Raw genomic sequence first — 26552 nt, 5'->3', positions numbered from 1 at the left:
CCAAAACGAGGCAAAACGACATTGTGGGATCTCGGATCTTGCGCGTTTTGGAATCTATAAATACCACCCTCCATGGTGATCTAGCGCCATTTGAGAGAGGGACAGAGAAGGGGTAGGACAGAGTGTAGAGCAGTTGGGCAGGCAAAGTGATAGAAGAGAAAGAGGAGTGTGGTAGCAGTGCTAGAGAAAGCTCCATTGGTGAATTTGTCATTGCTGAAATACAAATATAAATATACAAGTCCTTGCGGGCTCTTTTTCTTAATTTGCACTACTAATTGTAGGGTCTAATATACAGTTATACACCCACATAGAAAAGCTGCGTAGGTAATTTTGTCATTGCTGAAATAGTACTCTACAAGTCCTTGCAGGCTTTTTCTCTTAATTTGCACTAATAAGTGTAGGGTCTAATATACACCCAAAGACGAGTGCTCCATTGCTAAGAGTCATTGATGAATAGGAAGACAAGCAGGCTTGTCTTCTGAATTTGCAGGAAATAATCCATAGAATACCGTATGAAAGGCAAGTTCTGGGCGCACTGTCCTTAAGTTCATGTTCCAAGGCATCCAACAGTGCCTGTGCAGTGGGACAGTCCCAAAAAATATGCTGTGCTGTTTCCCTTCCGGTGATGCAGAAGGGGCAGTGGACATATCTGCACAGGTTCCGGGAGTGCATGAGTGTCCTGAGAGGCAGACATCCCTGGATAGCCATCCATGCAATGTCTTTATGTCTATTAGTCAGCCTTTTAGAGACTACATTCTCCCACACGGGTTTTGTTGTTGCAGCAGAGAGCCCTGGAACAGACTCCATAATGTCTTTAGCTCTGATGAGCTTGTGGACAGTTTTTGGTTCCACAAGTCTGGTTTAAATCCCTCCAGATGGTGCTCCCTCACAAATTGTCAACATCCAGGTAAAACCAAGGTGTAGTCCAATTGTAAGAGAAGGAGCTGTCCCAATTGTCCCAACCAAGGGTCCTCCAAAGAGGCAGGAGGAAAAAGTGAGACATGGACTTCCCAGCAGAGCAAATGTCCTTCTCAATAAGAGTTCTGCGGATGCAGTTCAGACAAAGAAGTCGCGCAGCATGGTGGGGATATCCGGGATCATCCCTTTCCCACCTTTGAGGGACTCCTTGTACATGAACGCCCGTGTCACTCTGTCCATATATTAGCTGTAGAATTACCACAGTTATCCAAGGAACGGGTGGAGCGATCAAATGAACCAAGGACAATTCCATCTTGCACCACTTTTCTTGCTGTGTGCCAATGTGCCCTAGATGTGCTAGGAACTGTCGTGTGTTTGAGTCATTGCTCTGTCACTTACCATCCAGCCAGGTCGCTGCATTATTTGTCCGAAAGTGTATGAAAATAATAATGTGACCTGTGAGGTGGTCAAAACTGACTTCAAATTACTTGAAATTGGTGTTATTGAGGTTAATCAGGGCCGGTGCTAGGGCTCTCGGCGCCCTAGGCAAAATTTCAAACCGCCCCCCTCCTCCCCGGCGAACACACCAATTACCCGCGTCACAGACCCTTATATACTAGACGTGTTTTAAAAAAAAAGAAAAAATATATAAGCCTTACCTTCTCCAGCAGTCCAGATGCAGTGCGCTGTCCAGACTCCACTGCAGACACAGGATTTCTAGAGGGGAGGTATCCAGGTGTTAGATTTCGGAACCAAAATCTTGACACAATAAACCTATGAATTATGCACTTGTTAAAGGCAATGGACGGCCCTAACATGTCCCTTCATCACACATATGTTACTGCCTCACACCACTGCACCCCCCTCTTCCTCACACCACTGCACCCCCCTCTGCCTCACACCACTGCACCCCCCTCTGCCTCTCACCACTGCACCCCCCTCTGCCTCACTTGCAAACTATAGTGTAGAAATTCTACCCCATAGTTTGCAAGTCAAATATAGAGCATGAGGTGCCAATAAAATAGTAATTTCTCCACTATAATTTGAAAATAAAATATAGGTCATGAGGTGGCAAACGGTATAAAAATGACTATTTACCACCTCATGCTCTATATTTGATTTTCAAATGATGGTGGATAAAATAATTATTTTATTGGCACGTCATGCTCTATTTTTGACTTGCAGCAAGTCAATAATAGAGCATGAGGTGCCAATAAAATAATTATTTTATCCACCATAGTGTTTAAATCAAAGATAGAGCATGAAGTGCAAAATAATAGTCTTTTTTCCACCGCATAGTTTGCAAATGAAATATAAAGTATGACGTGGAAAATAGTCATTTTTATACCATTGAAAAAATACTATTTTCCACCTCATGCTCTATATTTAATTTTCAAGCTATGTGGGAGAAAAATTAATATTATTTTGCACTTCATGCTCTAACTTTTATTTAAACACTATGGTGGATAAAATAATTATTTTATTGGCACCTCATGCTCTATTATTGACTTTAAGCAAGTCAAATATAGAGCATGAGGTGCAATAAAATAATTATTTTATCCACCATAGTTTTTAAATTGAACATAGACCATAAAGTATGACATATTAATAAAAAAATCCCACCCCCAACATTTTTTTGGCCTCCCCACTTGACCTTTGGGTACCCCATTTTTTATAAAATTAAATTAATAATACCAGAAAAATAAAAGATAAAGATACTTACTGTTTGGGATGCAGGGAGGCTCTTCTGTAATGGCTGCCCACCGCTCCTCAGCTTCTTTACAATAAAGGAGAGGGGTGGAGAAGCCGTGGCATGCTGGGTAGAGAGGGGGGTGCTGGGTAGCAAACTTTATTCACACTGTCTGTCACTGACAACCAAAACCAAATCACGCAAGGGCAGTTTTGGCACAACCAAAACCAAAATCCGAAGGTAATCCAGATCCAAGACCAAAACCAAAACACGGGGGTCAGTGAGCATCTCTAGTTCTGTGTCCCACGCCAGCCAATCAGATGCTTGCTTTCATTTTCACTGCACTAGGGAAAAAAAAGTGACAGATCTGATTGGTTGTTGTGGGTTATAGGATATCTGTCTGCTAAATTATTAAGCAATGCCCCATTGTGTTTTTGTAGTGGGCCCTGTAGAGTATGCCTAGGCCTGATTAAGACCCCTTGGGGTCCTAGTTTTGGGCTCTCTTCGACCTCCTGAAAGAAAACCCACATAAAAACAAGTTTAAGTAATCTGGGTTACTCAGTAAATGAAAAACCCTAAAACATAATAATGGGTGAGGGAAGTCCAGGTGACAGGTCAGTAGGACAAGAGACTAGGTTGTCTAATGGATGATCCGGGTTCTGTGACTAGGACCTAATAAATATACAGACCAGGGGCTAAATGTATCAAGCTGAGAGTTTTTCAGTGGGTTTAAAAAGTGGAGATGTTGCCTATAGCAACCAATCAGATTCTAGCCGTCATTTTGTAGAATGTACTGAATAAATGATAGCTAGAATCTGATTGGTTTTTTAAACCCGCCAGAAAACTCTCAACTCGATACATTTACCCCTAGGTATTATATTGTATTGTTTTGCAAATATACCGTATATTTCCTTTATGATACAACATTCTACAATAAAGATCCTTCCCTTTTCACAGTTACACATGTATATTGCAGAGCGATAATTGCATCACTTCTTAATTTCGTATAATTTCCACTATTGTAAGAAGATAAATATTTTGCATTTTGTGTTTTTGCTCTTTCTGCACTTTTGATATTTTCCGCTCTTGGGAAGCGCAACCTTTGTGGTGCGGCAGAAAAATCTGAGACGCACTGTGCAAAAATATTCCTAGCCCAACCTGCTAGCACTTTACAGGCACCAATCATAGCTATTTTTTTCCATTTTCCTCTGCTTAGCTTGTTTCCTGTCTTATATTTAACTCTGAGAGAGTGGAGGGGGGGGTGTTTTGCTGCAGTGGATACTTGTTAATCTTTGAAGCTTTTAATGCATTGCACAAAGTACGTGTAGATTTGTATCGTCACGCAAAAAAATGGATGGTGCAAAATGAGCTGGCAGGAAGTCTGCCCACCTATAAAACGGAGAGCACATCCATCAACTTTATTCACCCCAAAAAATGCAATCTATTATTTACAGTTCAGTGCAAAAATAATGAAAGCAAAAAAATGCAAAAAAAATAATAATTCAGAAAGTCCACACCGCTCTTCCACTAGGTGGCGCCGCTATCTTGAGCCACAAATCTATGCACTTACCTGTAAAAATAGGTACATTCACGTGAACAATTTAAAAACAAATAAATAAAAAAAATTGTGCCTCACTTTTGAACATTTTTAAATGACCCTTAGGGGTATATTTATCAAGCTGTGTGTTTTTTCCAGCGGGTTTGAAAAAGTGGAGGTGTTGCCAATAGCAACCAATCAGATTCTAGTTATCATTTATTTAGTACATTCTACAAAGTGATAACTAGAATCTGATTGGTTGCTACAGGCAACATCTCCCCTCTTTCAAACACACAGCTTCATTTTATTAGTTTATTGTGTTGTCATTCAATTTTACTTATATTTTTAAGTTAAGTTAATTTGAGTTTCGTCATTTCGTTACTCTTATGTTTTTTTTGCAATTGTAAGAATTGCGCCTGGGACTGGCTGAGAGCCGCATTGGCACATTGATGCGTCGCCCTCTTTTGGCGCTGTTGACCGTGACATTCCGCCTCTTGCTCCAAGTCGCCAATGCTCTAATTGTTTATGGGCCCCGTCTTCCAAATGCTGCAAACTTACACTTAATTATACGTCTAAATGACCATTGTGTTGGGGTTTCACATTTCCATCACCTTCACGGTCATGAGAAAATAGCGGAGTTTATTTACCAATATTGGATGATTCTGGGAAGGAATCGGACCGCTCCGTTGTTGTCAGAACAGCTGATGTAAGCTCCTCACCCCACACGTTTTACAAATGCTTCCCCATATCTTTGTTTTTATATTTACTTTCGATTCTGCACTCGATGAAGGTGCTCATCCAGTATATAATTACTGCTGTCATCTATCGTGCGGTTTCACAGTAAAAGTAGAGGTTTGGTGGACTTAGTCACAAATAAAGTACAACATAATATTTGGAAGCATGGCTACTTTAGAAATCAATTTCTAATAAAATGATTTTCTTATAACACAGATAATGTTCCATGTCACATAACAATAAATTATAATGCAATATTTTTATACACACAGCATTTTCTATTTCTGTGTGAAAAAATAGGCATTTGTGGCAGATGTTTAAGTGCAATGACCATATATAGTATTGTACATTTCCTTCAACCTCTCTTGTTGCAATATATTCAACTAACAAAACAGACATTTGTAAAACTTCCACTGTGCTTGTCACAGAAGGGATAATATTTCAATATTTGGTATCGCTGTTACGGAGATATGAAAGCAGAAACAAAAAGTGTTTACAACATACAACGTGTAGATTTACTAAACCTTTGGAAATTAAGAAGTGAAGGTGTTTCCCATAGCAGATTCTAGCTCTCGATTATCTAGTACTTTCTAGGAAGTGATAGCTGGACTCTGATTGGTTGGTTGGATACTATATAACAAGATGGCCCCAGCCTGTATTGTGCGTCACTTTAAGGAGGGGGGTCTGTAGCAGGTAACTGTGTCATGTAACTCAATTCAACAGTGTCATCGATAGTGGCCCAAACCACAAACCACAAGATGTTATGTCCCGATTGGTGATCATAGAGTAAACTTCCCACGGGAAGGTGAATCCTTCTAATCCCAGATCCTGGAGGTCTCCCCCAATGCTGCCTTGGTACACTCACCCTTGTGAGGTGTCCTAAATCTGAATGTGACCACAATGACTTATATAAACTTAAAAAAACCCTGACACATATTTAGCGATCAGCTTGGCCTTACCAACCTACGCCATCCAATCACCACGCTGCGGAGCTCAGCTGACATAGTGGTCCCTTACCAGCCCCGTGCTATTGAATGGAATAGGTGGTCCGTCTGCAATCATCTCCTCCTCAAGAGGGCGGGCAGAGGGTGCCCACAGGTAGGAACCCTCACCCCCCTCTCCCACATATTGGTTCTTCCTTAGATTACCACCACTTTTCAATACCGGGCAGTCATGATCTGGAGGAGAAACAATTCATGGAGTTAAATTTAATATTTATGATCCCCCCGCACATTATTTTTAACATAGATGGTGCTTCTGTATAATTCTCATCATCATCTCCATCATAAAAAAAAAAAAGCTTTTATATCATTTTCTAATTTGTGCCACCAGTAGAGCTGGAAACTCAAACCAAGCTCCCAGTTCCTCGCCAACGCCTGACAAGTAACCCGCATAGATATATAAGTCAGTATAAAGTGATTTCTCAGCTGAGTATCTCTCAGCCACCCCAGCGATAATAGAATGTTACATTGTGAAGATAAGAGTTACTATCATATATTGGCCCCATGGGAGAGACAGCTCAGCAGCCAATCACAGAACAGCTGGTTAATTCCCAGCAGTGTGTCCCAGGTCCTAGCACCGGGACAATTCAGAACGGATACAGGGGAACCCAGGACTGAGTGTGCAGAGCCTGATGTCCCCACAGAGATCAGGACAGTTGGGATCTACTAGTGAAATGATGGGGTGACTATCTGTCACCCCTCAGAATGTAGGTAGGTGATGTATATACTACAATGTATATACCTGCAATGATCTCATTTGATTTGCACTCTTCTGTGAACGACTGTCTGACTGTGCTGCTGTTTGTGTATGTTTATGCTATACTTGTATTGTACATACACTCACTGTGTGACGTCCCCCATGATTGGATCCTGTAGTTGTGGGACAGAAGTACTGCTGTGTCATGTGTAAACACAGGGTTGTGTCAGGAGGGTGCACGTAAAGTCACACACAGCTCTCTTTATACACTGACATTGGACACTAGGCAGAGCGCACATCACCTATATATTACTGCAACACACCCCTTACATACACACTGCACCCTAAAACACCTATATACCCCTAGAATACACCCCTTACATACACACTGCACCCCAAAACACCTATATACCCCTAGAATACACCCCTTATATACACATTGCTCCCCTAAACATCTATATACCCCTAGAATACACCCCTTACATACACACTGCACCCCATAAACCTATTCTCTCTGCACGGATATGGGGGGATATATGAGGTTGTGGGTGCTGAGCTCAGCTCTGGCGGAAACGCTGCTATTTTCAGGGTGTCTACTTGGCTGGAATTCTCTGAGTCCCATCCTGATGGAACTGGGGGTACTCTCGCAGGACTGTTATTCAGGTCTGTATCGGGTCACCCTATCTCTCTCTCTCTGTCTCGCTCTTTCTATCTCTCTCTGTCTCTCTCTTTTTCTGTCTGTCTCTGTGTGTGTCTCTCTCTTTCTGTTTCACTCTCACCCTGTCTCTCTCTCTCCCTCTCTTTCTCTATCTGTTTCTCTCTCTCTGTTTCTCTCTCTCTCTCCCTGTCTCTCTCTCTCTCTCTCTCCCTCTCTCACTCTATGTCTTTCTATCTGTTTCGCTCTCTCTGTGTCTCTCCCTGTCTCCATCTCTCTCTCTCTTTCTCTATCTGTTTCTCTCTCCCTCTGTTTCTCTCTCTCTCTCCACCTCTCTCCGTCTCTCTCTCTCTCTCTCTCTCCCTCTCTCTCTCTCTCTCTCTAACTGTCTCTATCTGTTTCTCTCTCTATATATCTGCTCCTCTCTCTGTCTCTGTCTCTCTCTCTCTTTCTCTCTATCTCTATCTGTTTCTTTCTCTATATATCTATTTCTCTCTCACTCTCTCTCTCTCTCTGTCTCTCTATATTCTTAGATCTACAGAGCAATTGTATCTGTTAATAACGTGATGAGTTAATTTACTTTTTTCCCATATGTTGATCCTGCAGCTACAGTGTTATATCTCCTCTTTGTATCTTTTCCTGTCTCTCTCCCTCCGCACTTAGTAATAGTTTCCATAGTCATCAGTCCTCAGTTCCATCACTGGGTGAATGGACACAGGTTAGATATTAGGGGGTCTATTTATGACCCTTCGTTTTTTTCACTTGATACTTTTCAATCCTCATCTCCTTGATAAGGATTGAAAAGTAATGGCAATGTATTAAATAACTTCTCAGGGACAGCAGTGCCGATAACCTGCTGTCCCTGAGAAGTGACTCACCTGATCATCACAGTCTTTTCTCAAGTTTAAAGGCTGCGATGATCTTCTCCTTTTTTTTTTTGTTGCGTATGCGCCGACCGAAACCTTGGTGCATGTGCACTAACATCCTGAACGGCAAACTGTACGGTGAGTGACAGGGAGGGATCACATGATCCCTCCACGCCTGCGCTGTCCAGCTCTGCTCTTCAGAGCAGAGCTGGACAGCGCGAAAGTTTTCAGATATGTTAATGTACGCCAGCTTCAGATGACATACATTAACGTGTAGAAAAAGAGAAATTTTTCTCTAGTTAGACTTTAATACATAGCGGTTCTGAGCACTTCCCATACACTGTTATAAGGAGTGCTCAGAAAAAACTATAGGAAATGCAAAGGAGCAGATATCTGAGATATTAATTTCACGGTAAACCCTCGAAAACAACAGGGGGAATGCTTGATAAATAGACCTCTAGGTATCTTTACATACAGAGCCAGGTGCTTAGTGACTGTAACAAATCCAATTTGACTTTAAGAAATCACCAAACGCATTGCAACATTTATGGCGATGTTCACCGTACAGCAGATATATAACTGAAACAGATGTAGACGTGACTATGAAAGCGAAAAAAATGAAGACAAAGGATGAAGGGGTAATAAAAGTGGGATATTTTTTGTAGAAGAGAAGGTGACGATTCAGAGAAGGATGGGGAGGAAAATATAGAAAGATTGATATATACGGGACTGTAGGTGTGGGGGTCACAGAGATACATAGGGGTCAGTTGTGGGATAAAATATATGAGATGTGAATAGTATTAAGGATGGGTTGTGATAGGAGTATTAGAATAGAGATGCAGAAGATATAGTGAGGTATATAAAGATATATAAATATACATATATGAGGCACAGGGGTGGTGGGGAATGGGTAAGGAGCCTGAATCAGTCACTGAATAGTGCTGTAAATGTCAAACTCTTGAAGTACTGGATTGATAAATATGGTCAGTAACAGGTGGCAATAAACATTATAAGAGCTATAAAATTATATTGTGAATAATAAACACACATAGAGGAAGAATACAACAAATACATAAAGAAGGAAGAATAAAAGAAGAATAAAAAGTGAGTTGATTTTAAAAAATATAAGTAAATCTGCAACATATATAAAATAATAAACAGATAAGCTAAAAATTAGTAGATAAGTAAGATAAAAAATAATAACTTAATAAATAAACAATACAAATGAAATGAGTGGATCTAACAGTGTCTTGGGTAGTCTGTGGGGTATGCGGGTAAACCTTAACGCGTTTCGCCAGCGGTAGTGACTTCCTCAATGGGTTGTGAGTCCCGACCCCGAGACCAGAAGGTCCCTTAGGTGGTAAGGGTCTTCAGATCCCATTCACTGCAAGGCTCGGGGGGGCCTCTTTTGTCCTGGGATCTGCAGAAGGTTCACCCAGAGCTTGACAACTTGCCCCTCCCCCGAGGAGAGGGCATCGGAAGGTTTAGGGGGGCAGGAGCCTAAGGGCCACACAACAACCCCCAGATCTTCAGAAATGCAGAGCCCATAAGAGCCTACCCGCACGCCTAAAATCTGTGAAGCAAAAAAACATAAAAGTGACAGCGACAATCAAATGACAATGAAAATAAATAGTGCCGTGTGGTTACGGCCCCAGTTAGGAGCCCAGGGCAAATGGATTCGGTGTGTAAAGGAAGGGGTCAAAAATGTGCAAGGTGCTAAAAATCACATGACCGGTGCCCGGTCCCTACTCCGGAGGCACATCAGTCCCAGGCTGACAGGACCACCTCCCGGCCCCCGGGCACAGGACCAGGCGCTGCTCTGTCACTACTGCGCTTCATCTTAGCCAAAAGGACAAGAAGCGACGATCAGCAATTAGGAATATTAATATTATTTTTTCTATCTATTGGACTTTCATAGAATATCCCTCTTCATCTGCCAACCAACCAACCAACGCTTCTGACATATATTTAATGTGAAATCCTCATCCACTCATTCAGTGCTTTAGGCCCCTCATAGGAGGGGCCTAAAACACTGAGTGACATAATGTGTTTTCAATGACCCTACGGCGCCCCCCACAGGGGCCAGCCACTGACATGGAGGACAAGATGCGCGTTACCTGCGCAGCTGTCGGCTCCTGCTCCTCTATGTCAGTGTTACGCTGGGAGTGTGAAGCTATGATGTCACAGCGCTGAGCCATACTCTGAGGAGCCGAGGGTACCGCCCCTACCTCCCTCCTGCCTGCCCATGTAAGAAGCAGCGGGCGGGACAGTGCCCAAGGAAGGGGTGGGGAGTGCTTACCGGAGACCCAGCCACTAAGTGGGTTGAGAGGGCCACGACCTAGGGTGCCCACAGAACTGGGGTCATGTAACACATCTAATCGTGGTGAAAAGATGAACCCCACATTTGGGTGAATTGCCCTCCCCTGAGTACCTCATGCCATAAATCTGTTCTAGTGTTGTCACAGTGAAGTGATAGGCTGCCTGGTTGTCATGAATTTTTGTTCAGCCCACAAAAAAATGGCCGTCCGCCTGTAGGAGACGCTTACGCTTACCACAGTCATTCCCATTCTGTCTCCCAGATCCCGGGCTGTCCGAAGTGTGGAGCAATGATACTGCGGATGGATCTCACATCAATCACAGCGCTGGTACGTAGCTGTAATCCAGTGATAACACGGAGGTAGTGAGTATTTACTAGAATCCAACTATCTCTCTTAAATACCATTTTGAGTATAACTTCTGTACCTTCAGCTGATTGGGCAAGCTAAGTCATCCAATCAGATGCCATCGATCACCTTATGCCGAACACAGTTTAATTTCTACAAGCTGATGGCACTGTGGAATCTTTAAGTACTGGTTATCTACTGACCCCGGATCGTACGGTCTTTCAGGGCAGGATCTTTATACACTGTGAAAGTTCTGTAGGTTTTGGACATTTAAATGCTTGTTTAATATTTTATATATATATTATGCTGGGGGAGGTGTCGGCAATGGATCGCCCCTCTCATACCCTCTCTCTCTCTATGTTACTGAATCCAGATGTGTCGTCCTCTCTGGCTGAGATGAAAGTCGGACACAGAGACCCTCCAGATTTCTGCACCTCTCAGAGGCGAAGCCTGAATTTGGGGTTCACAGTGGGATCAGTCTTTCTATGGGGAGCCTTCCTCCCCCTGCAGCTGCTGATGGGGTACGCCCAGATCAGGTCCCTGCGGCAAATTGGAGGGTGAGTAATATTTATACCTCTCCATATAACGCTTATTGTCTGCGCTCTACTCCGCCCTTACTCACCCCAAACACCCGTCTCCTCCGCAGAGCCCTGATTTCTGTGTCCTGCCTGATGCTGTCGTATTGCTGTAGTAACCATCACAGTGAGTATGGGGCCTCTCTATATAAATGTATAACGTAGCAAATGCCCCTAATTTACAGGTTTGTAGGTGGGAGATTTTCTCTATTTATAATATTGATTTACACAGTTCCACTTCTCTTACTGGGTGCAATGTTCTGCATCTTATTCTTTACACTGTACCCTATGTATTAAAGTGGAGAAATTTAAATGTAATTATCTTGGGGATCTTTTGTTATTCTGTATTCATGCACATACACAATACCACTACTTGTGATCTCTATGCTGGGTTTAATTCTCGGTATCTGTTCCTACTCTATATTTATGGACAGCTGCACAGTGCAACTTCTCTTGTTCTGTATCCTGGGTGCAATTCTCAGTATCTCCTCTGTGTGTATGGACAGTTGCATAGTACCACTTCTCTTGTTCTGTATACTGGGTGTAATTCTCAGTATCTCCTGTGTGTATGGACAGCTGCATAGTACCACTTATCTTGTTCTGTATACTGGGTGTAATTCTCAGTGTCTCCTGTGTGTATGGACAGCTGCATAGTACCACTTATCTTGTTCTGTACGCTGGGTGTAATTCTCAGTATCTCCTCTGTGTGTATGTACAGTTGCTCAGTACCACTTCTCTTGCACTGTTTGGTTGACCTATGTAAACTGTTTCTCTCTCTCTCAGACCTGTCCTTGTTCTTGCCTTTCGCCCTGGTGGCGCAGGGCGTTGGGGGCAGCTGCGTCCTGTTCTCCTCTCTCATGGTAAGTAGTAGATACTGGACGAGAGACCTCTGGCTCTGTGAAGTCACCGGGCGTCCTTATCAGGATCGGATTTAATGTGTTTTCATACCAGCTATCTGCACACACACCCTGACGTGTCCTGTGTCATACAGAAACATCCCGTGTTTACATAACAGTTTCATTTGAAAGGCTTCAGTTCACACCCAGAGCCCCTCACCCCATCATAACGTTATTGAGTTTTTATATTTTAAATACACTTTTATTAATGAATTTTCAAAGCAAGAAACGGCAACAGAGGTAAGTTAAACAGAAACAAGCGGCGTGACGGTGACATTATGGGGCCCCGGGCAAAGCAGTGCACCAGGGCCCCTAGATATAGATATAGCTATATAGCTGTATACAGATACAGATATAGATATAGATATATAGAGATAGATAGATGTACTTGCTCAGTGACCCTTGTAAGGTTTTTTTTGCAGGTTTATTTATTCTCATTAAGAGCCGTGCCTATGGGGCCCCCTTGCCCGTGGGGCTCCCGGGCAGCTGCCCATCGTGCCCAATAGAAAAGATGGCCCTGGTTGTGAGAGAATGTGCTGCACACTGCCATATAATATAGGTGTGCGCCACACCTCAGTCGGAGGTGCTAACAGTGTACAAATTCCAGTGACGTTTTGCAGCTGATATGTGCTCCAATAATACTTATTTGTATTATAAATATTCATATCTAATAAATGTATAAAGCCCAGAAAATCAGAATAGATGGGAAGAATTACATCTGTGATCTGGGATCCGAGATGAGGAAAATAGGATTTTTATTGGGCCATGAATCTGTATATTGATAAAAAGGAAATTTAGAGGGACAAGTCTTTACCATCAGGGACTGCGCCTGAAAAGTAGGGACAATTGGCAACTATGTCGAGTGGACTCGATGCTGCTTAAATAAATCTACAACACTCACAGTACACTAAACCACACTCACACTACAATTTGAGAAGTTGAAACATCCGACATTATACTAATATATGTGAACAGTTTAATGATGGATATTACAAAAATACACCTTATAGTTATCATGGGTGTGAGATGCGGTTACACACACGTTGCCACTGTGTCTTGTACCCCAGGATTAGAGTACTCATAGCCGCAGGGGTAACGACAATCAAAAGCTTTTATCTGTCTGGGGCGAGTTAGACAGTGACAGAACGTCTGATTGGCTGTTATTGTTTGGTGCATATTTTGCCCCCAGATGCAACGTCTGATTGGTGGGTGGAGATTAGAGCAGATTTGCACATCTGAGCGATGTTAATGACCCACAGAGCGGCTGCAGCCACTTATACTGGAATTAATTCCACACACATTATTAGGCGCACAATAAATCAGTGTAAAGAAGAGTTCAAAATGTAAATGTTAGAACTCTGTTTTCTTAGTATCATGACTTATGTGAGACAGTAATTTTAAAGGGGAAAAGTAAAAGGTTACAGTAATTGAGGAGGAGGTGATAAATGTGATAATGTGGCCGTTTGTCACAGAGTGAGACAGGACAGCAGAGATTGCAAATACATTTTTGCATAAAAAAAACCGCACAATAATGTTTGGGGTCCCAGAACAATGGCACGCTGACACTCGGGGTCGTCCCAGAACGATGGCACGCTGACACTCGGGGTCGTCCCAGAACGATGGCACGCTGACACTCGGGGTCGTCCCAGAACGATGGCACGCTGACACTCGGGGTCGTCCCAGAACGATGGCACGCTGACACTCGGGGTCGTCCCAGAACGATGGCACGCTGACACTCGGGGTCGTCCCAGAACGATGGCACGCTGACACTCGGGGTCGTCCCAGAACGATGGCACGCTGACACTCGGGGTCGTCCCAGAACGATGGCACGCTGACACTCGGGGTCGTCCCAGAACGATGGCACGCTGACACTCGGGGTCGTCCCAGAACGATGGCACGCTGACACTCGGGGTCGTCCCAGAACGATGGCACGCTGACACTCGGGGTCGTCCCAGAACGATGGCACGCTGACACTCGGGGTCGTCCCAGAACGATGGCACGCTGACACTCGGGGTCGTCCCAGAACGATGGCACGCTGACACTCGGGGTCGTCCCAGAACGATGGCACGCTGACACTCGGGGTCGTCCCAGAACGATGGCACGCCGACACTCGGGGTCGTCCCAGAACGATGGCACGCTGACACTCGGGGTCGTCCCAGAACGATGGCACGCTGACACTCGGGGTCGTCCCAGAACGATGGCACGCTGACACTCGGGGTCGTCCCAGAACGATGGCACGCTGACACTTGGGGTCCCAGAACGATGGCATACTGACCTTGACAATGTTTAGGACCCACAAGTACACAAATTCACCTTAATATTATACAGCTCAATGTTTATAGAAATATATAACAAATATAGAAGATGTGATATCCTATTGTGATCATGCAGCATCAGACCTGTCATCTCTCCCTCAGCTTCCACACATCTTGCCAGATGTCGGGTCTCTCTACCCAGCTCTGGTTATCGGCGGCTTCTCTGCATCCGCCACAGTCTTCACCATCATCAAGGTAAGAAAATACTGTGCACAAGTCAAAGATGGCTGAGCTGAGCCAAAGAAAACAGCAAGGTCCAAATCTAGAGTCATAGGGCCTGATTCATTAGTGATCTCATCTGCCGTTTTTTGCTTATCTTAAGCAAATTCACTCTGTGCATGCTCAGAAAAGGGAGATAAAAAGCAAAATGCACTGCGCAAGTCTAGAATTTCTTAAGTTAAAATGAAAATCCATCTTAACTTCACTCTTATCTCCACATTTCTTCTTAAAATAAGCATCTTAACTTTTGCACAAGATAAGATCACTAATGAATCAGGCCCATAGTGCTCAGACCTCTCCTCTGTAACTGAGCTGAGTAACTGGGAGTCTGAGTGAGTAGATGGTTGGAACCAAATTACCAGTATAAGTGCTTACACGGTGGAGGCAGCCAGTCTGTAAGATGAGCCAGTATCCATGAAAATCCAGCCTATCACTTCACTAGGAACCAGTGACATCACTGAGAGCTTTAAATGAAACTAGTTCAGTTATTGTAGAAAATTACCTAATAACAAGTGTTTCTCCCTCTCGGTTTCTTTTCAGGTTATTTATAGAGCTGGGGTCCCTTTCGTCCCTATAATGTTAGGGTACGGAGCTATATCCTGTGCTATGTTCCTGAACAGTTTCTTCTGCTGGGGCCTGGATCAGCCTGGAAAGAAGGAGGAGAACATGTACAGGTGAGAGGGAAGAAGAGAGCGGGAGTACAGGTGAGGGATGAGGTGAGAGGGAAGATGAGAGCTGAAGTACAGGTGAGGGATGAGGTGAGAGGGAGGATGAGAGCTGGAGTACAGGTGAGGGATGAGAGGGAGGAAGAGAGCGCTAGAGGACAGGTGAGGGATGAGGTGAGAGGGAAGATGAGAGCTGAAGTACAGGTGAGGGATGAGGTGAGAGGGAGGATGAGAGCTGGAGTACAGGTGAGGGATGAGGTGAGAGGGAGGATGAGAGCTGGAGTACAGGTGAGGGATGAGAGGGAGGAAGAGAGCGCTAGAGGACAGGTGAGGGATGAGAGGGAGGAAGAGAGCTAGAGGACAGGTGAGGGATGAGAGGGAGGAAGAGAGCTAGAGGACAGGTGAGGGATGAGAGGGAGGAAGAGAGCTAGAGGACAGGTGAGGGTTGAGAGGGAGGAAGAGAGCTAGAGGACAGGTCAGGGATGACAGGTGAGAGGAAGGAAGAGAGCTGGAGTACAGGTGAGGGATGAGAGGTAAGGGAGGATGAGAGCTGGAGTATAGGTGAGGGATGATAGGTGAGAGGGAGGATGAGCGCTGGAGTACAGGTGAGGGATGATAGGTGAGAGGGAGGATGAGCGCTGGAGTACAGGTGAGAGGGAGATGGAGCGCTGGAGTACAGGTGAGGGGTGAGAGGTGAGAGGGAGGATGAGAGCTGGAGTACAGGTGTGGGATGACAGGTGAGAGGAAGGAAGAGAGCTAGAGGACAGGTGAGGGAGGATGAGAGCTGGAGTACAGGTGAGGGATGAGAGGGAGGAAGAGAGCTGGAGTACAGGTGAGAGATGAGAGGGAGGAAGAGAGCTGGAGTACAGGTGAGGGATGAGAGGTGAGAGGGAGGATGAGCGCTGGAGTACAGGTGTGGGATGACAGTTGAGAGGAAGGAAGAGAGCTGGAGTACAGGTGAGGGATGAGAGGTGAGAGGGAGGATGAGCGCTGGAGTACAGGTGTGGGATGAGAGGTAAGAGGAAGGAAGAGAGCTGGAGTACAGTTGAGGGATGAGAGGTGAGAGGGAGGATGAGCACTGGAGTACAGGTGTGGGATGAGAGGTGAGAGGGAGGATGAGAGCTGGAGTACAGGTGAGGTTTGAGAGGTGAGAGGAAGGATGAGAGCTGGAGTACAGGTGAGGGATGATAGGTGAGAGGGAGGATGAGCGCTGGAGTACAGGTGAGGGATGAGAGGGAGGATGAGAGCTGGAGTACAGGTGAGGGATGATAGGTGAGAGGGAGGATGAGCGCTGGAGTACAGGTGAGGGATGAGAGGGAGGATGAGAGCTGGAGTACAGGTGAGGGATGAGAGGTGAGAGGGAGGATGAGAGCTGGAGTACAGGTGAGGGATGAGAGGGAGGATGAGCGCTGGAGTACAGGTGAGGGATGAGAGGGAGGATGAGCGCTGGAGTACAGGTGAGGGATGAGGTGAGAGGGAGGATGAGAGCTGGAGTACAGGTGAGGGATGAGGTGAGAGGGAGGAAGAGAGCTGGAGGACAGGTGAGGGATGAGAGGGAGGAAGAGAGCTGGAGTACAGGTGAGGGATGAGGTGAGAGGGCAGAAGAGAGCTGGAGTACAGGTGAGGGATGAGGTGAGAGGGAGGATGAGAGCTGGAGTACAGGTGACGGATAAGAGGTGAGAGGGAGGAAGAGAGCTGGAGTACAGGTGAGGGATAAGAGGTGAGAGGGAGGATGAGAGCTGGAGTACAGGTGAGGGATGACAGGTGAAAGGAAGGAAGAGAGCTAGAGGACAGGTGAGGGAGGATGAGAGCTGGAGTACAGGTGAGGGATGAGAGGGAGGAAGAGAGCTGGAGTACAGGTGAGGGATGAGAGGTGAGAGGGAGGATGAGCGCTGGAGTACAGGTGTGGGATGACAGTTGAGAGGAAGGAAGAGAGCTGGAGTACAGGTGAGGGATGAGAGGTGAGAGGGAGGATGAGCGCTGGAGTACAGGTGTGGGATGAGAGGTAAGAGGAAGGAAGAGAGCTGGAGTACAGTTGAGGGATGAGAGGTGAGAGGGAGGATGAGCACTGGAGTACAGGTGAGGGATGAGAGGCGAGAGGGAGGATGAGCGCTGGAGTACAGGTGTAGGATGAGAGGTAAGAGGGAGGATGAGAGCTGGAGTACAGGTGTGGGATGAGAGGTAAGAGGGAGGAAGAGAGCAGCTGGAGTACAGGTGAGGGATAAGAGGTGAGAGGGAGGAAGAGAGCTGGAGTACAGGTGAGGGATGAGAGGTGAGAGGGAGTATGAGAGCTGGAGGACAGGTGAGGGATAAGAGGTGAGAGGGAGGAAGAGAGCTGGAGTACAGGTGAGGGTTGAGAGGAAGGAAGAGAGCTGGAGTACAGGTGAGGGATGAGGTGAGTGGGAGGATGAGAGCTGGACTACAGGTGAGGGATGAGAGGTAAGAGGGAGGATGAGCGCTGGAGTACAGGTGAGGGATGAGAGGTGAGAGGGAGGATGAGAGCTGGAGTACAGGTGAGGGATGAGAGGTGAGAGGAAGGAAGAGAGCTGGAGTACAGGTGAGGGATAAGAGGTGAGAGGAAGGAAGAGAGCTGGAGTACAGGTGAGGGGTGAGAGGAAGGAAGAGAACTGGAGTACAGGTGAGGGGTGAGAGGAAGGAAGAGAACTGGAGTACAGGTGAGGGATGAGGTGAGAGGGAGGATGAGAGCTGGAGTACAGGTGAGGGATAAGAGGTGAGAGGGAGGAAGAGAGCTGGAGTACAGGTGAGGGATGAGGTAAGAGGGAGGATGAGAGCTGGAGTACAGGTGAGGGATAAGAGGTGAGAGGGAGGAAGAGAGCTGGAGTACAGGTGAGGGTTGAGAGGAAGGAAGAGAGCTGGAGTACAGGTGAAGGATGAGGTGAGAGGGAGGATGAGAGCTGGAGTACAGGTGAGGGATGAGAGGTAAGAGGGAGGATGAGCGCTGGAGTACAGGTGAGGGATGAGAGGTGAGGGATAAGAGGTGAGAGGGAGGAAGAGAGCTGGAGTACAGGTGAGGGATGAGAGGGAGGAAGAGAGCTGGAGTACAGATGAGAGGTAAGAAGAGAGCTGGAGTACAGGTGAGGGATGAGGTGAGAGGGAAGAAGAGAGCTGGAGTACAGGTGAGGGATGAGGTGAGAGGGCAGAAGAGAGCTGGAGTACAGGTGAGGGATGAGGTGAGAGGGAGGATGAGAGCTGGAGTACAGGTGACGGATAAGAGGTGAGAGGAAGGAAGAGAGCTGGAGTACAGGTGAGGGATAAGAGGTGAGAGGGAGGATGAGAGCTGGAGTACAGGTGAGGGATGACAGGTGAAAGGAAGGAAGAGAGCTAGAGGACAGGTGAGGGAGGATGAGAGCTGGAGTACAGGTGAGGGATGAGAGGGAGGAAGAGAGCTGGAGTACAGGTGAGGGATGAGAGGTGAGAGGGAGGATGAGCGCTGGAGTACAGGTGTGGGATGACAGTTGAGAGGAAGGAAGAGAGCTGGAGTACAGGTGAGGGATGAGAGGTGAGAGGGAGGATGAGCGCTGGAGTACAGGTGTGGGATGAGAGGTAAGAGGAAGGAAGAGAGCTGGAGTACAGTTGAGGGATGAGAGGTGAGAGGGAGGATGAGCACTGGAGTACAGGTGAGGGATGAGAGGCGAGAGGGAGGATGAGCGCTGGAGTACAGGTGTAGGATGAGAGGTAAGAGGGAGGATGAGAGCTGGAGTACAGGTGTGGGATGAGAGGTAAGAGGGAGGAAGAGAGCAGCTGGAGTACAGGTGAGGGATAAGAGGTGAGAGGGAGGAAGAGAGCTGGAGTACAGGTGAGGGATGAGAGGTGAGAGGGAGTATGAGAGCTGGAGGACAGGTGAGGGATAAGAGGTGAGAGGGAGGAAGAGAGCTGGAGTACAGGTGAGGGTTGAGAGGAAGGAAGAGAGCTGGAGTACAGGTGAGGGATGAGGTGAGTGGGAGGATGAGAGCTGGACTACAGGTGAGGGATGAGAGGTAAGAGGGAGGATGAGCGCTGGAGTACAGGTGAGGGATGAGAGGTGAGAGGGAGGATGAGAGCTGGAGTACAGGTGAGGGATGAGAGGTGAGAGGAAGGAAGAGAGCTGGAGTACAGGTGAGGGATAAGAGGTGAGAGGAAGGAAGAGAGCTGGAGTACAGGTGAGGGGTGAGAGGAAGGAAGAGAACTGGAGTACAGGTGAGGGGTGAGAGGAAGGAAGAGAACTGGAGTACAGGTGAGGGATGAGGTGAGAGGGAGGATGAGAGCTGGAGTACAGGTGAGGGATAAGAGGTGAGAGGGAGGAAGAGAGCTGGAGTACAGGTGAGGGATGAGGTAAGAGGGAGGATGAGAGCTGGAGTACAGGTGAGGGATAAGAGGTGAGAGGGAGGAAGAGAGCTGGAGTACAGGTGAGGGTTGAGAGGAAGGAAGAGAGCTGGAGTACAGGTGAAGGATGAGGTGAGAGGGAGGATGAGAGCTGGAGTACAGGTGAGGGATGAGAGGTAAGAGGGAGGATGAGCGCTGGAGTACAGGTGAGGGATGAGAGGTGAGGGATAAGAGGTGAGAGGGAGGAAGAGAGCTGGAGTACAGGTGAGGGATGAGAGGGAGGAAGAGAGCTGGAGTACAGATGAGAGGTAAGAAGAGAGCTGGAGTACAGGTGAGGGATGAGGTGAGAGGGAAGAAGAGAGCTGGAGTACAGGTGACGGATAAGAGGTGAGAGGGAGGAAGAGAGCTGGAGGACAGGTGAGGGATGACAGGTGAGAGGGAGGATGAGAGCTGGAGTACAGGTGAGGGATGACAGGTGAGAGGAAGGAAGAGAGCTGGAGTACAGGTGAGGGATAAGAGGTGAGAGGGAGGATGAGATCTGGTGGAGTACAGGTGAGGGATGAGAGGGAGGAAGAGAGATGGGGTACAGGTGAGGGATGATATGTAAGAGGAATAATATTGGAGTACAGTTGAGTAGTATGACTGGAAAACAGGTGAGTGTGGAATAAGAGTTTAGCACAGGTGAATGGGGCGTAAGACTGGAGTGCAGGTGAATGGGGCGTAAGACTGGAGTGCAGGTGAATGGGGAGTAAGACTGGAGTGCAGGTGAATGGAGAGTTAGCGCTGAGAGCAGAACAGTAAGGTGAGCGAGGAGGGAGATAATAGTGTGATGTGATTATTCTGGGATTGGTAGAATAAACAAGAGGATCCGTATCTTGTCTTCTCTCTCAGGGTCCAGCTGCAGCTGAACTGCTATGAGACATTGCACAAGACGTCGCAGGAGACAGAATGGTGCCAGAAATCCCTGAAGCACAAGTTCCAGCGATCTCTGAGGGACAGAGAGAGACTCTGGAGCCAAAGGAGGACAATGAGCTTTAAGAGGCCAACAGGTACCTGGTACATTGAGAAAAAAGTACTGACCAGTGCTCAGCCATTATACAATCATCATCATCACCAATATAAAAAGTCTCTGAAGGGTTTATATTTACTTATTTACTTAATACTGTATTAGGATTATTTTTAGAAGTAGTGTTAGCTTCTCAGTAAAGAATAATTATTTTGAGAAGCAATAATTTAAAATGAATAAGTTTTTAGAATCAGAAGTAATTTTCTGTAGTTATTAAACTGTGATTTTAGCTGTTCTCCCCTTTTACAGCAGTTTGCCCACGAAACGCGTCAACGTGTTCGACTCATTGATGACTTTTTATCGGAGGGAAGCATTAATTGGGAGCGTGCCATTTAAATTGTTTCAAAGCAAATTAAACCTTGTTTTAGCCACCTTTCAGGAGTAGATAGGTACCGCGGGTTCTGAGGAATTTGAGAATCGGATACATCCCAAAAATATCTAGCACAAAAGTTCTTACACAAGAGTGAAAGGTGAAATTTTTTTCATATGAAAGGATTAATGTTTATTAATAATAGCCTGTACAACCTGACTCTCGGTGGTCATTTCAATGTCTTTGTAAACTGTTGTTAGATTGTCAACCCTACAAGACCCCCTGAGAAAGATCTTTGGCCACCGAGCAATATCCCAAAAATATATTCTGAAAAAAACCCACAAAGGGGCATATTCAATTGTCCGCGGAATTGCCGAAAATCCCGCAGTCCGCGCAGGATTACCGTTATTCCGGAAAAACCGTTAATGCAGTAATTTACTCGCTGGATTTCAGAGCTGAAATCCAGAGAGAGATTACCGTATTAACGGTATTAGTTTTTCCGCGCTCGATCCCGCGGACAATTGAATACCCCCCAAAGTGTTATAACAGGCTAAAAAAAATCACCAGGTGTGGAAAAAAAGAATAAAATCCAGCGTGTGACAAAAATGATTAGTATTTACTGTACAGTATGCCAAAACGTGGTGGGCACAACGCGTTTCATGGTGGTTTGCCTGCTTCAAAAATATACCCCAAAAAAATAACTGATGAAGAAAGTGCCCCTGGGTCCAGTCCCCAAAAAAATACACCAAACAAGGAGTGATTACATTGTAATAAGATTAAGAAGCTGGAATGCCCAAATCATTTGTCCGTTTGTACTTCTGCTATGAAACCTCTCTAGTAATCGAACCAAACATCAGTGAGATTGAGGCGAATTTCCCCTTTCACTAGTTCTCTGCTGGAAATGACCAATAACTTCTAAGACCAACATTAGGGACAATAATGAAAGTAACCAAAATGTCCTATCGCTCAAGAAAATGCCAGGTTACTTAAACTTTAAAAATCAATGGATATTCCTAGTATTCTTTATTAACCCCGTTACTGTTTAGATTGACGAGGCAGCCAATGACACATCAGCTACTCTGATGCGTTATTCGATTTTCGACTCCCACCGTCGCCGTTTGGCTACTGAAAATACTGGGATTTTACTGTGTAAAAGAAAAATGTTTACAGAAAACAGCATTGGGAAATTATTATATAAACTAACATAACAATTGTCAATCGTTGACACTTGCCTCTCTGTCGGCACTAATAACAATGAAGAATTATGTTATTAAGTAACACTTATAATTTCATCAAACACAGACAGGCTATGTAATGTGCAATTAATGTGATTGGATAAGACAAAATGAATGTGGATATTTAACCTGTATGTAGGATTAGCAGATAGAACTCTGAGTATTGTGTCTTCCAGGTAATGAAAGGGGGTACAGAACAGATCAGTGATATGAAATTTATTCGGTATGGAGAGATATATTTTTTTGGACCACATAGTGGGTGTTCAAATACATATTACAGGGTATTATCTCCTGGTATTGCGTGTTATGCTCTGCCAATGCATAAAATACAACAGAACTAGAGATGCTCACTGACTCCCGTGAACTGGTTTTTGGATCTGGATTAGCTTTGCATTTTGGTTTTGGCAAAATCACCCTCGTGTGTTTTGGTTTTGGATTTTTTAGAAAAAAATCCTAAAATATGCTAAAATCACAGTTTTGCTCTTTCGCTGTTCCTACATTATTACTAACCTCAATAACACTGATTTCAAGTCATTTACAGTCAATTTTGACCACCTCACAGGTCACAATATTATTTTCATACACTTTCAAACAAATACTGCAGCGACCTGGCTGGATGGTAAGCGACAGAGCAATGACACAAACACACGGCAGTTCCTAGGACATTTAGGACACATTGGCACACAGCAGTGGCAGAAAAGAAAAATGGTGCAAGTTGGAATTGTCCTTGGGCCCTCCATCCCACCCACCCTTATGTTGGATCTTAAAAAGGAATCCAAAGAGATCTGAGAATGTAACATTGATGTTTTGCCTCGTTTTCGATTCCAAGGGCGCGCAAAAGTACCAAGGTCGGATCCCCTAAGTTCGGGTGTGTTCGGTTCTCAAGGAACCGCGCCCGAGCATCTCTAAACAGAACATACTTGCATACTTTCAGTAGGCAACGTCCGGGAGAGGGACGTGACTAATGGGCGAGAGTGCCTCGAATTGCATCATCTTGGCCCCGCCCCCACGAGTAAAATGACTGCCGCGGGTGGGGGGGGGGGGGGGGGGGAATGACGCGATTCTCTGTGAATTGCGTCAATTTAACAAGGGAGATGCGGGAGAAATGCCAGCTCACGCAGGAGTCTCCCGGCCTTTCCGCGAGAGTTGGCAAGTATGCATTTATGTAAAAAAAAAACACATTCAGCACATCTTCCTAGGACATAAATCAAATAGATCAATGATTACATTAGACAGATCCTGATAATTATAGAGGGCCTGATTCATTAAGGAGCGTATATGCCGATATATACCGTACTTTGTTTTATATTGTACCTCACATGCCCAGAAACAGCCTATAAGCCACAACATCCAATTCATCTAGGAACATACGTAGTGCAGCTTACGATTTCATGGGCAGAACGGGGGAGGGGAATGGTTGTATTGTACAATAAGGATGTGCCTAGCTCGGGCACACACAGGAGTGTCCCATTCACGTTTTGGACATCTCGTATTTTCAAGTTTGTATCACTTGCACCAGCTCATGTGTAAGTGATAGTGATGATGGCTGTGTGTGCATACGAGATCATGTAATGTATGTTATGTACAGTAGACATTAACAACATCCTGATAAATGTATTTTATGTTTGATCATCAATGACTATATTATTAACAGGTGACAATAATTGAATATTTTTTTTTTTCTGTGTGCGTTCTGGGACTTTATATTGCACATATGTCTGGTTTGTATCCTGCAGTGTATGGAGGGCTGTAGAGGCAGAGTATCTACACCTCTATTTAACAAGGGACGTTCCTTCACATACACTCCTAGTTGATTAAGGGCAGGGGTATGACCGATTTATGTGCGTTTTAAAAAAAAAAAAAAGTTTATTTTGTGTGCCTTAAAGAATCGGACCCATAACGACAGAACATGAAAATACTGAGACTATGAAACAATATCAGTACAAAGTACACAACGAAAATACAAAACATAGGCCTAGATTTACTAAGCTGCAGGTTTGAAAAAGTGGGGATGTTGCCTATAGCAACCAATCAGATTCTAGCTGTCATTTTGTAGAAAGAACTAAAATGAAAGCTAGAATCTGATTGGTTGCTATAGGCAACATCCCCACTTTTTCAAACCCGCAGCTTAGTAAATCTAGCCCATAGTGTTATTGTAAATTACATCCAACACTCCGTGGTAGAACTTCCAGGCAGGCCAACTGCTCCACGTTATATTCCTAACAATATAACACTATACCCGTTTATATGCAGCTTAATGCTTTACTCCAGGCAGGTTCAGTAATCTTAAAAAAGGAAACAGAAAATGACTTCTTGTGAACACGGCCCCTCGACTGCTCAATGGCATCACAGGGGCAGGCTGGGCTGGGGGGCATCTGCATTGTTTTCCTTTAAAATGTTCCCAATAGGCTGCCGAGATTTGCCAGCCCTCCCCTGCAGGCAGGAGTCTGCCGGCTTTAGTCCTGGAGCAAGGAATTATGGGACAGGTAGCTCTGTGAGTGAGCGCAGCCTCCAGCCTTAGAGTTGCGTTAAACACCATGTGCCACTAGATCTGCCATACTTAAAGGACCAGTAAACATGTTGAAGAGATGGCCATGGCAGGCGGTAGGTCCACTGCTTCCAATCAGTACTAACCACTGACCTTTGTGTTCCCAGCGATACCTGCAGCACCACCTCTCCAGGACAGCCTCAGGACCCCCACGTTTATCCTGCACCTCCTGTCAGACTCCATACTGCTCACCTGGATCTACTTCTACATCTCTTCAGTGAGCCTACAGCTCCACAGTATGACGGACACACCTCTGCAGGAAGGTGAGGGACCAACACTGCCCCGCTCACCATTACTAAGTACATGGCCGGGACTAACGGGATCCTCTCTTTGTAGATCTCTTTTCATCAGTGTTTGGGGCTCTGCAGATGCTTGGCCTGTTCACAGCCCCCCTCATCTGTGTCCTGATGCACAACCACCGGCTCCGACAGAGACCCCGGAAGAACACAGGGGCCAGAAGTAAATGCACCATGAACAGACTGTCTGCAATCTACACCCTGAGGATCCTTGTGGTCTGTTGCTTTGGAATATGCTGTCTTATCCCATCCCTGGCAGTCCAGGTAAATATTTTTATTTTGTTTTTGCCGCTACTGGTATATTCAAGGTCTCAATCTAAAACGTATTTGTGGGAGAGCTCCTGCAATAGTGTAATATTATCTCACTACCAACTGGTCCCTATGGACCAACCACATACAATACTCCGCCACCTGCAGGCTGTACTTTGTACTGCACGCTACTGAAAAAAAAAAATCACTGCAAGAACATTCCCCCCCCCCCTATTATTTGTCTCCCACTAATGTGTGATCATCTTTCTGTCCCCCCAGATCATAGCATTTGTCCTCCACGTGGTTGTAAGGACCTCCATGTTTTTGATCAGCTCCACCCTGTATCACTGCGTGTGAGTATGAACGCAGTCACATGACACGACCACTGTCAGTGCACGCTGCCTCTACATATGGTCTACAGACCTCTCTAACAGCGTCCTGTTCTTCCACTCAGGTTTCCTAACACTCACTTTGGAGTGCTGCTGGGAATCCACACTCTGATCACTTCAGTCCTGACACTCATCCAGCATCCGGTCTTTCTGCTGCTCACAGGCAGCCTACGGGGGAACCCGTTCTGGGTAAGCGATGGTTTCTGAATAATTCCTAACCTTCCCATGTGCCCTCCAATCTCCCCCACCCCCACTTTCTTTAAGAGCACGAAGCAACAACACATTAGCCAACTTTTCCAAGTTGCACCATTCTTTGAGGAACCAACACAAGCAGCAAAAGTTTCACTAGGTGTCAAAGCCGCACACGTAGGAAGATGTTTCCATCCGTCTAGCCCATTACTACACTCGATTTCCAAATCGGTCTTTACTGACCTAAAACTGTGTCAGCTGTTGTAAGTTTTAAACCACTCTAAAATGTTCTCTCCCTCTCTTAGATTCACTGCGTGTTCCTGATCCTCTCGCTCGTGGCTGCTGCTGTCCCTCTCTATCTGATCATTAGGGATAGAAAGAGGCGTCACTGTGGTCTCTCTCGCCCCATACCACTTCAGCGGGTGACCCTTTCAGCCATGACTGGCAGCAGATCTCAATCTTGCTAAAGACAACAAGGGCGAGAAACGACAGAAGCATTTTTGAATAGAGCGAAG

General features: G+C 45.7%; 1 protein-coding gene across 1 annotated transcript; it reads left to right on the top strand.

Moving 5' to 3' along the window:
- Positions 1-6853: 6853 nt before the first annotated feature.
- On the top strand, positions 6854-26505 carry LOC142097292 (large neutral amino acids transporter small subunit 4-like). Its single transcript, XM_075179004.1, has 13 exons — positions 6854-7241; positions 10679-10744; positions 11136-11319; positions 11409-11464; positions 12121-12197; positions 14651-14743; positions 15308-15441; positions 20647-20804; positions 25022-25177; positions 25251-25474; positions 25739-25812; positions 25914-26037; positions 26343-26505. The coding sequence occupies exons 1-13, from the start codon at positions 7103-7105 to the stop codon at positions 26502-26504; spliced, it is 1647 nt and encodes a 548-aa protein (XP_075035105.1). The 5' UTR covers positions 6854-7102; the 3' UTR covers position 26505.
- The last annotated feature ends 47 nt before the right edge of the window (positions 26506-26552 follow it).

Source organism: Mixophyes fleayi, chromosome 7 (assembly GCF_038048845.1).
Source record: "Mixophyes fleayi isolate aMixFle1 chromosome 7, aMixFle1.hap1, whole genome shotgun sequence".
NCBI classification, from domain to species: domain Eukaryota; kingdom Metazoa; phylum Chordata; class Amphibia; order Anura; family Limnodynastidae; genus Mixophyes; species Mixophyes fleayi.
Note: the sequence above shows the minus strand (reverse complement) of the source record. Positions and strands in the feature narration are given on the sequence as shown.

Bases quoted from the DNA above. Each gene is read 5' to 3' on its own strand.
- LOC142097292 (XM_075179004.1), top strand. From the start codon at position 7,103: ATGGGGGGATATATGAGGTTGTGGGTGCTGAGCTCAGCTCTGGCGGAA. The intron at 14,744-15,307 runs GTAAGAAAATAC...GTTTCTTTTCAG, and splicing joins CAGTCTTCACCATCATCAAG to GTTATTTATAGAGCTGGGGT. The intron at 25,475-25,738 runs GTAAATATTTTT...CTGTCCCCCCAG, and splicing joins TCCCATCCCTGGCAGTCCAG to ATCATAGCATTTGTCCTCCA.